The following is a 10,464-nucleotide window of genomic DNA, read 5'->3' as shown; positions in this document are numbered from 1 at the left end:
GGAGACATGTTGGGCCCTACACTCTATCTCCACGATATCACATCCATTCCCAACCAGTAACCCATGCTCTAGCTATATCTAAGAAAAAACTAAATAAGCACATATATTATACAATATTATAATGATTCTAATCAAATTAAAAGAAACAAATTGAGCAGCGAATATGATATGACATGCCATCTTCTTCTGTACCCTGTATCTCTTCCTTGTCTAAGCCACCCACATGGATACGGAGGGTTGCCCGGTGTTCCCCGTTTCCCAGCCATTCTATTCTACCATGTGTCTTGCAAAGTTTCGTCCTTTATTCCGCTGCTATGCTACCCACTCCCTATTGTTCAAGCCAGTGAGCTTTAGATGCCATTAATGGAGCTAAATATTTGATCAACTGCTTCTGCAATTTCACTTGCTGAGCCTATCTTACTGTCTTCTTCAATCTGCATCACCATGCATAGTTTTAGTTAGCACCTCAGAATTGAAAAGACCAAAAGAGTGATGGTGATACAGCACCACGAATATACTAATTTGTAATTTATTAAAAAAAGTTAACTTTTATATATATTTTAAGGGATTTGATTTTCTCATATTACATGAGAATTCAATTATCATGTTCTGACTCAACTAATAGTGAACACACATTTATTAAAAAAAAAAAAACTTTGCACGAACATCAAAAAGATCACACAACATGATAATTGAATTGTACAGCAAAATAAGAAAATATTTTTCCATATTTTAATGATAGACAATGTTGGAAATAGGGAGCCTACGTTTTGCTTAGGTTGCAAGTCAGAAAACCAGTACATAGACTTGATTCCACTTTGACGAGTTGACCACATAAAAAAAACAAAAACAAAAACAAAAGATGAAGTGAAAAGACAAAGTAATACCTTGAGATTGAAAGAGTAGAGAACCGAAGCCTCTAAGGATGTGATGTTAAGATGCAGAATAGTTAACCTAAGGTCCTCCAAGGCAACAATAGCTTTTATCAATTGCCCATGTCTCCTTTGGCACTGAATTTTCAAGTTCACATGGGTTTGTATCCCAGTGACCTCTACGGCTACTGCCTGTGACTTTTTTTCTGCCTTAACCTCACCCCCACACTTTGCTTCTTTAACCTCATCCCCACACTTTGCTTCTTTCGGGGATGAACTCATTTCATAACCAGGTTCAAATTCAAACAACTCACTGGAACCGACATAGTCGTTCTTTCTCATCTTTTTCTGTGCCTCAAGGGATTGAAGTAACTGTTCCAATTCCTTTACAAAGTCTATTGCGCCTCCAATGATTGATGCATGGTCACCCTATAGTATCCCATGAAAGAGTTCGAATATCAATATATATAACTAAAAAAACAGAAACATATTGTGTATGTGCCATAAAGATTGGATTTTTAACATGATTAAAGCTGAAGAAGTGAGCTTGGCTCCATTTGTGAACTTGATATGACATACCCTTTGAATATAGGAAGGGGGCATGAGGGACTTGAGGACACTGAGATGGTCATTCATTTGGCGTCTCCTGTTGCGTTCCACAGCAATGTGTGTCATTCGCTGGTTCTCAACGTCTTCCTTGTTCTTGGTTTGTCTCGTTCTCTTTCTCTTTCGCCGTTCCCGCGTAGCTAGCTGAGTTTTGGGGCACTGGGTCTGGGTGCCTTTATGCCATGATTGTGAGTTAGCCCAAACAGCAGCAGAATCTCCAATACCATCCTTGCTACAATCTTGAGCTGATTTGGGTCGCTCTTGATTGCACTGGGTCGCTATTGAATGCGGATGTTGAAGGTCATTGCTTTCGGATTTCAATGGTGACTGCATCTCCACCAGGTCATTGGTGACACAGCTCTCAAGCTCTTGGGTCTCAAATCTGGGTATGCAGGCTATCCCTTCCCATGGCTTCTTCAGGTGCTGCAGTCTTATGAGTGTCTGAAAGCTTGGCTCTTTGAAGGGGGAAATTTGTGGGGATTCTACACTCTGAAGCATCTGCAGGAATGGCATGTTGTCCTCTAAGCTTGATATCAGAGATTGTTCATCCTTCTCAAGTTTCAAGCTCTCTGTACCAAAGAAGCCTTGCTCCAAACAATTCTCCCCAAAGAACTGCAAGAAAAAGAAAAAGAAAAAAAAAAGAGAGAGGAGGAGAGAGCAGATACATTAGCTGGATTTCATTTTCACAACCCAACCTTCCAAAAGAAGCAACTAATATATTAACTTCCATTAATGATAAGGTTGAGTTTCAAAGGAGAAAAGTGGGCAATAAAAGAGGAACTGAAATAGAATGTGGAAAGAGAGGAAGCAGGGCAGATACATATATTTGCAGGAAGTAACACAATGCATTTAATGCAAGAAAAGGAAAGGATGGATGTGAAATATACACAGGAATTGAAGGGTCCTTGAAACCTCTCCATTCAAGCTGAGCAGTGATCCAAGTATATCTTAAATTCTTTCTCTCTATCCCACTCTGCGAGGGCAACCAACATTCCGTATAGTGATACTAACAAAGGAATAGTAATAAATGTAATCCCCAAGACCACATATACACCTCCTCAATATATTCCTTTGTGTTCTACTAATGCTCAAGTTTTGATACTCTCTTTCTCCTTCTCTTATATAGAATATAATAAATATTGTTGCGCTTGGAAGTTGGAACAACTCACAAGTAGAGAGAAGAGAGAGTGGGGTTCAAACAAACCGGTGACTCGGGGTTAAAACAACGGTGATCAAAAGGAGAAAGTGGAGAGGGATGTGGTAAGAAACGAAAGGTGGAAAATTCTCAACTGGGTTAGAAGATATAAACCATGATGCACATGGAACTGTAAACTGTGAGAGTTGGTGAGAGCGTGCAGCAAGGGGGGAGAGAGAGAGAGAGAGGATTGTCTGGTTTGCTTACAAGGTCCCAAGCATTATTGGCGGTGGGCAGTTTTGTCCATCAGCGGGGACAGACAGTTGTGCCACTCTCTCTCTCTCTTTCTCATATAAAAGTGAGTACAAAAAAAAAAGAGAGAGCTTTGGAAAGGGCTTCTATGGATTGTGTTGTGTCACTGCTCTGATGATGGGTCAGTCATTCCCAATACCACTCTCTCCCAAATTCAATTTTTTTTGTATCACTTATTTACCCTTCAGATCCACTTGTCAATTTACATTTCAAGACCGCACATGCTGCAACACTTCAGGTACAAAGCTAAGCCCCAGTATACAGCAAGATAAGAGTGTTTCTGAACTCTTTGACACCATAACAGCAAGCAACGTGAGAGTACATTGTTGTTACAATTTCTGTCCATTCAACAAGATTAAGATTGATTATAACCTTGTTACTTCAACTATTTTTTTTTGGTTACATAAACGGAGCCAAAGCCCAAAGCTCGAACTTCTTTTTGATTAATGTGACTAACTGCATCAACTACTAAATATATGAGAAGAGCCATTCATCATAAAAACAAGTACGTACATTGCAAGTGAAAATAAGTTATCAAAAATAAATTATGCATTCTGAACATTCTTAAATTATTAAGAGGGGGGATATTTTGATGGGTTAGGATATTTTGACAGTCAATTTTTTCTACTACCACGCCACTACCACTCTAATCACTATTGAATTAGAGGAAAAGTTGAATGAAAAGAGAGAAAATAAAAATAACTTTTAATCCAATGGTGATTAAAGTGGTAGTGGAGTGGTAGTAGAAAAAATTGGTAGTCAAAATATCCTACCTCTATTTTGACTACCAAAAGTGTCCACTACCACCTTACTACCTATCAAATCACCATTGGATCAAAGAGAGAGAATGTTAAAAAGTTTTTGAAGAGAGAGAAAATGTTAATCCAATGGTGATTAGATAGGTAGTAAGGTGGTAGTGAAAACTTTTGGTAGTCAAAATATCTTCCCTCAATTATTAATATCTAAGATGTGCACCAATTGAACACAATGCAGCCTTAATTTGAACAATTTTGAGCTGTTTATTTTATGCTTTCATTAGAACTTGTAAATTATGAGAAAATAGTGGGTAAATCACTCGTAAATTATGCGAGCGATGTAATGTTAAGTTTTTAAGTAAAAGTTGGCTCAACCATCTTGGTTTTCTAACGCTTGTAAAATGGTATATTTTTGTTACCCCGTTAGACATTGAAGCAGATTTTTATTAAAAAATTTACATAAAACACCACAACCTTATCCTCACCTTATAAGGTGAAGCTGAAGTCCGAAACTCGGAACAATTTTTTCTTATCAGTTCATGGGAAGGGGGACAAGGGCAGGTTAAAACTTAGTGAATCACGTTAATATCTTTGCTATGTTCAAAGAGGTGCCCCCAGTAACTAAGCATCAACAAATTGAATCGGTGCTATCAGGAAAACAGCTGAGAACCTTTACATTCTCATGGGGCTGTGACACACTGAATTTGTCACTAATAGACTCCAAAACATAATGGCAGTTACTCAACTGGTTGGGACCGCGGTAGGGACCTAGCTTTGTCTCCCAGTCTCATCAGCAGAATAAAAATCTCCCACAAGCAAATAAGTAACTTTGCATGTTTGTGCAATGACACCAACAAGGATTACTTGAATTGAATCTGATTGCAGCAAACAAAGTTTCACGCAACTAAGTAAATACCCTATAAATCTGAATATTAATCAAAGCGGCAAATATTCAATGCTGATCATCTGCACTCTTTAAATTGCTAAAAAAAAAGTATATGCAAGAATATTTCATAGACATTATCGTTAAAAAAAAGACCTAGATATTTTTTTTATACGTAAATTTATTTTCAATTCGATTCTTGCACGACAAATTTTTTTCATTTTAATCTCTATATGTACAATTGTGTACGGATTCATTCTTACCTCATGAGATTGGTACGTAAAATAACATGAAGTATGAGGACTAATTTAAAAATGATTGTTCAGTATGCATATTCACCGAAAATATTTTTGTTCACTATAGATCATGCGATTGATTTCCAATTCAACAAAAGGTAACATAACAGCAACAAACAAACTAAATTGAAAACAACGAATGGTATGCATAGAGATTAAATTGAAAACTAAATTTGTATAAAGACTAAATTGAAAATGAGTGCAATAGTGTAGAGATTAAAAATATATCTTAACCAAATATATATATATATAGAGAGAGAGAGAGAGATTGGATTCTTTGGCACCAGTGTCAAATTTGAAGTTTGACACCTCATCTGAGAGCCGTTAGATAAAAAAAGATCAACGACTTTGATTTGTGAGCATGTGACACCATTGATCTTTTTTGATCTAACGACTCAGATGAGAGGTGTCAAACTTCAAATTTGACATCGGTGTCAAACTTTAAATTTGACACCGGTGTCAAAGGATCCTGCCTCATATATATATATATATATATATATATATATATATATATATATATATATATATTTTCACTGACATATTTGAGATCCAGAAGCATAATGCCCCATGCCTGTATCTAAATTCTTCCGTTCATAATCATCACTGGCCAAAATAATGTACTAGCGCTCTATCTGTATAGTTACATGACTGATGTTATAAACCCTTCTGATATAGTCTATAACTTTGTCCAGCACCATGTCTGCATTCGCTTCTGGTCTGATTTTAACATGACAAGCCAGTAAAACCTTGCCAACTGTAATAGCCCATATATGCAACTCATGAACAGCCACTACTTCTTCCATGTCCAGCAGCCCCCTTTCAAGCTTGGCTGCATCTATCTCACGTGGTGTGCTCTCCATTAGGACTTCCAATATGTTTCGCAGCATATTTATTGTTGTCCCCAAAACAATTACTGAAAATATTAAAGTGCAAATTAAATCAACTAATTGCCAATCAGGCTTATACCATATGATTGCTCCCCCAACCATTACTCCAACACTCTGGATAGAGTCCCCAAGTACATGGAGATAAGCACCCTGTACATTTATGTTCCATCTCCTCTCCTTCTTTTTTGATTCACCAAGAAGCGGTTTAGCAACCTCGTGAGCATCATGGTGCATGTGATCTTCATGAGCATGATGGTGGCAATCTTTTGGATGATTGACATCATGATGATGGTGATGAGTAGACACTTGAAGTCCATGGCTGTGGCCATGATCATTATGTCCATGGCCATGATCATGACCCAATAACAGAGCCATGATGATGTTAACCACTAGACCAAATGCAGCAACTATAAACATTAAAAAGCCATTCACCTCATGAGTCCCAGCTACAATTCTTTCAATGGCTTCGTATACCAGAATCCCAGCAAGCAACCATATTAACTGGATAGAAACCAAAGCACCAAGAATCTCTATTCTGAAAAATCCATATGATTGACGAGGATTGGCTTCCCAACCAGCAGCCCATAAAGAAAATATAGAGATGGCGAATGCTGCAACATCTGAAAGCAAATGGGCTGCATCTGTCAAAATTGAAAGGCTATTAGCTTTAATGCCACCAACTACTTCAATGCTCATGAAAATAACACAAAGAACCACTGCCATCACAAGCTTTCGCATTGAAGTTGATCGTTCTTTGGAATCCTGAGAGATTGATCCAGCATTCGAGAACCCACATGGTGCTTCCCCACAAATCATACCTCCTCCCGGAGGAAGTTCTCCACTGATTTCAATAATTTGTGCGTGCTTAGAGCTTTGTGCTTCCATCTGAATTAAAACAAAAATGAATACGTAACATTCCATAACTTTGTGAAGAAGAAAAAAAAAGGAAAAAGCAACTGGAGTTCACGCTCTTGCAATCATTAAACAGAAAAAAAGTAAAATATTATATCAGGAACCAATAATATAGTTCAGTATACCAGGTAAAATTTGATCCCAAGATGATCTCTAGAAGTATAATAAGTAATGAAAAGAATATCACAAAAATAGTAAACATTATTTAAAATGAGTGAACTTCTCTAACAAATTTGCCAGTTCCTATAGATCATGTAATTTAACAGAATGGTTTAATTTGTCCATCTTTAATCTATATAACAATAACAAATCAATGATAATTTCAAAAAAAGTTTCTTTCAGACAACCACAGTAAACTAACAAAGGTGAGGGTACGTTTATAAAATCATAACCTCGAAATGAAATTCTTAATTGAGAGAGAGACATAAATTCAGTTAGAAGATATCGACTTATAAGCCATCAAATCATATTAACCAAAAAACTATCTACCAAATCAAAAGGCCCAGGTAGGTCTCTGGTTGCAATTTTAATCCCAGTTTAAATACTTATAGAAGTAAAAGATTCATGATAATCCCAGTTTAAATACTTATAGAAGTAAAAGATTCATGATAATATCAACTCAATGGTTCTGACCTAAAGGCAGGGCTATGCACTAATATATAAACTATTAATCCAATCTAGTCCACCGTTTAACGTTTATACTAGTCATTTAGTTGTTGAAGCAAGATAATCTCACTATGATTGAATAACTCACACAAGATAACATTAATAGATAGTTGTAAAAACCATTTCTGCAGAGTTCCTTTACGGCGCAAATTTATATTAAGCAACATATAATGCACCCCCCCCCCCCCCCCCCCCCTTCTCTCCTCTTCCTCCTCTTGTTTTGACTGATTATAACTCACGACTGAATTCCCAAACCATAACATTATATAGCAAAATGTATGGCTGAAAAACTTGTATTAAGATAAGCTTTAGTCCAGGCAAACAATAACTGTTAAAATTTTGATGTTTTAACATTGGGTTTTATTACTCTCCTTTTACATAAAATAGTTATTTTAGTAGAGAGAAAATGGGTGGATCCCATCATTGCATAAAAAAAAAGGTGAGGTGCAAAAATCGAAGTGAGATAATATGAGAGAAGTTATCTTATGTGAAAAGAGAGTAATATTTCCCTTTTAGGGTTTTATTACACATCGAAGTAGGGAATAGGGACTCAAAGATAAGTTTCATAAGTATAAGAAATTGCATACAGATGAGTTCCAAAGATCAGTTCCTTCTTAATGCTTTAGTTTGCTTGTAACTACTAAGTCACAAAATTTTGGAACAAAGTAGCCACATACTATAGGCAATGAGGTCAATCAACCAAAAATATCATTGTACACCAGCAAATAAAGAATGGCCAATCAAAAACAGTTAGATGAACAAGAACATTTGGCCCCCTTATACAAGAGAAAGAATATTTATAGGAAAGCAAAAGAAAAAGACAGACAACTTAACTTCTCAAATTTCTTAAAGAACAAAGAAAAAGGCACAAACAAGTCAGCAGAGAACAGGACCAACAAGTTGTGGGTGTCATATAATCAACACAAGCGTCATCAACCTACTCATCCAGAGTTTAATTTAGTTTGGAATCATGCAATCACCCATATAAATGGAGATAAAAAGTAAAGACCCTGAGTAGTAATACAACGTAACCATCATGCATTCCGTATTTCTCCTCTACTAGGTAAAAAGACTCTCTGTTAACATGATGAATACCTATACAAGATCCCTTTACTTTTACAATATAGAAAAAATAGAAAAATTAATACAACTAACTACAACATGCTTTCCAGCCAAATCGATTGTGACATTTCTTATATAATAAGACGATAGATTTTAAATAGAAAAGTAGCATAACGTCATTTTGGGTGGTGTTAAGTCCCTTCTTTTATAAATATAAAATGGAATTTTATACAAAAAAAATTCAGAGACGGATACTTGATAATGATAGAGCAACAAAAGAATGCGAACAATAGAAATGGGGTCTCATAAACCCAACAAACTAAGAATGAAAAAGACTTGGGTATCCAATGTTAATCTGCGGCTGTTACTTACTTGGCTTTGAGCTTTGGCTTGCATCTTCTAAACACGAGCTTGGCAATCCACCTCTCTCTTATATCAGTGATGAAGAAGAAGAAAAATTGAAAAACCCTCTCTGGAAAGAGAACTCTGTATTCTGTAAATAGAGAAAAGGGAAAAAAAAAAAAAAAAATCAGAGTTAGTACTCGTAATATTCCCAAAATTCAAGGATATACGGTCCCCACCATTTGATTCAAAAAAAAAAAAGATATATTTTTGATCAAAACCCAGAAAGAGAAAATGCAGAAATAAGAATTACAAAGCAAAAAGCTCAAGATTTTGAAAGAGAAAGAACAATGCACAGACATTTCAGTTTTCAGCAATGGTAGGACTAGTAAGAAGTCCTGCTCCGCCAGGCCGGTGCTTGTTGAGTTTCAATAGAAAGAAAGAAAGGACTCATTGGTTTTGATTTGTGAATCTTTGGTGTGATTCGATACATAACGTCGAATGACTCACTCAGCCAATGCCAAAAAGACAAGAATCCCGGAAACAAAATTATTATCATTATCATGTGGAATATAGATATCGTCATCATGATTTTTCCTTTCAAGTTTTATTGTCTTGCATTATTTGTCTTGTTCCTCATGGTACCTGGATTCGATATAGAAAGATATTACAAACATTTTTTCCTTCATAATAAATATTTTTAAAGTCTAGTTAAAATATTTCCTGACAACTTATTCTTAACTGCAATTTAATCCCATTTTAAGATTTTGTCTGTATTGTAGAGATTTGAATTGAACGGCAGCAATGTAATCACGTCCACCTTCATGTAACTATCTTAGGTTCAACTCATAATTCTTTGAGTATTTTATTTGGGTTAACAGCTTGTTATGTTACTGGATGAAATATCAACTTTCCTGCACTAATAAATAAATGTGGGATACATCAAATTTTTTAAAAAAAATAAAAGAAAAATGGCGGATGGGACTGTTAGTATCTCTCCAGGAAAGATAAAAATTAATCATGTAACGAATGTAATCTTATATGATGTAAGAGTAATGAATGTAATCTTATATGATGTAGGAAAATTTTTCTCCATTCACAATAAGAAGGAGAGAAAAAGCAGAATGATAAAAGAGAACAAAAGAACATGTGGACACCATCTCGTAAAAATTTTCATTTAACATTATACTCGTAAAACTCTTTGTTAAAAGGACATTTTCATTCTTTTTATTAGCATTTGCGTGATTTTGCATACTCTTTTGGGTGAGATTAATTTGAGGCTAATAATCTCAGCAGAGTGCTTTTGCTGGTTTGAATTCCTAACAATGCAAATATCCTAACAATAAAAATTAAAATTTCAGTAAAATAAAATGAAAAACAGTTTCTCTCTCTTATTTATTACAAAAATAAAATAATACTGAAATTATTTAGTACATCATTCTTAATATTTTCAATATTACAGATATACCGTCCACTCAATACTTCTTTATCAAATATGAAGAATATATATATATATATATATATATATGAATTTGGTGTTTGTCATTTTAAATGACATAAGTTATATCATTTTAGGAGAGAGATAGACACAAAAAATGAAAATCATGAAAGAGAGAAAGTGGATGGTTTTTTTAATTTAAATTTTAAATAAAAAAATATTTTGTGTCTATATCTCTCTTAAAATAACATAATTTTATATCATTTAAAATGACAAATACTTTTCCCTATATATTATC

At 35.1% G+C, this 10,464-nt stretch overlaps 2 protein-coding genes across 3 annotated transcripts; both read right to left on the bottom strand.

Annotated features, from left to right (window-relative positions):
* Nucleotides 1-257: 257 nt before the first annotated feature.
* LOC133303351 (transcription factor bHLH57-like) lies at nt 258-4,481 on the bottom strand. The gene is made up of 4 exons (XM_061503257.1): nt 4,427-4,481; nt 1,452-2,090; nt 888-1,301; nt 258-434 (listed from the first exon to the last, which is right to left on the bottom strand). Exons 1-4 carry the CDS (start codon nt 4,469-4,471, stop codon nt 351-353), a joined length of 1,182 nt encoding a protein of 393 aa, XP_061359241.1. The 5' UTR covers nt 4,472-4,481; the 3' UTR covers nt 258-350.
* A 948-nt stretch (nt 4,482-5,429) lies between these two features.
* LOC133303347 (metal tolerance protein 1-like) lies at nt 5,430-9,217 on the bottom strand. Of its 2 annotated transcripts, none has more exons than XM_061503251.1 (3): nt 9,089-9,217; nt 8,759-8,879; nt 5,430-6,631 (listed from the first exon to the last, which is right to left on the bottom strand). In XM_061503251.1, exons 2-3 carry the CDS (start codon nt 8,780-8,782, stop codon nt 5,480-5,482), a joined length of 1,176 nt encoding a protein of 391 aa, XP_061359235.1. In that variant the 5' UTR covers nt 8,783-8,879; nt 9,089-9,217; the 3' UTR covers nt 5,430-5,479. The 2 variants fall into 2 exon arrangements, with proteins under 2 accessions (XP_061359235.1, XP_061359236.1); XM_061503252.1 differs by lacking the exon at nt 9,089-9,217 and having other exon boundaries at nt 5,430-6,387; nt 6,473-6,631.
* Between the last annotated feature and the right edge of the window lie 1,247 nt (nt 9,218-10,464).

The sequence above is a fragment of the Gastrolobium bilobum genome, unplaced genomic scaffold, assembly GCF_033153095.1.
Source record: "Gastrolobium bilobum isolate Gb01-03AN ecotype WA unplaced genomic scaffold, APGP_CSIRO_Gbil_v1 utg7982, whole genome shotgun sequence".
NCBI lineage: Eukaryota > Viridiplantae > Streptophyta > Magnoliopsida > Fabales > Fabaceae > Gastrolobium > Gastrolobium bilobum.
The sequence above is the reverse complement of the archived record's forward strand: the minus strand, read 5'-3'. Positions and strand labels throughout refer to the sequence as shown.

What these genes read in the sequence shown, in the direction of transcription:
- LOC133303351 (XM_061503257.1), bottom strand. Translation starts at nt 4,471, where the DNA reads ATGAGACTGGGAGACAAAGCTAGGTCCCTACCGCGGTCCCAACCA. An exon ending in CCCTACCGCGGTCCCAACCA is followed by an intron (nt 2,091 to 4,426) that starts GTTGAGTAACTG and finishes TTTTTCTTGCAG; the next exon opens with TTCTTTGGGGAGAATTGTTT. An exon ending in TCTACTCTTTCAATCTCAAG is followed by an intron (nt 435 to 887) that starts GTATTACTTTGT and finishes ATGGTGATGCAG; the next exon opens with ATTGAAGAAGACAGTAAGAT.
- LOC133303347 (XM_061503251.1), bottom strand. Translation starts at nt 8,782, where the DNA reads ATGCAAGCCAAAGCTCAAAGCCAA. An exon ending in AAGCCAAAGCTCAAAGCCAA is followed by an intron (nt 6,632 to 8,758) that starts GTAAGTAACAGC and finishes GTTTTAATTCAG; the next exon opens with ATGGAAGCACAAAGCTCTAA.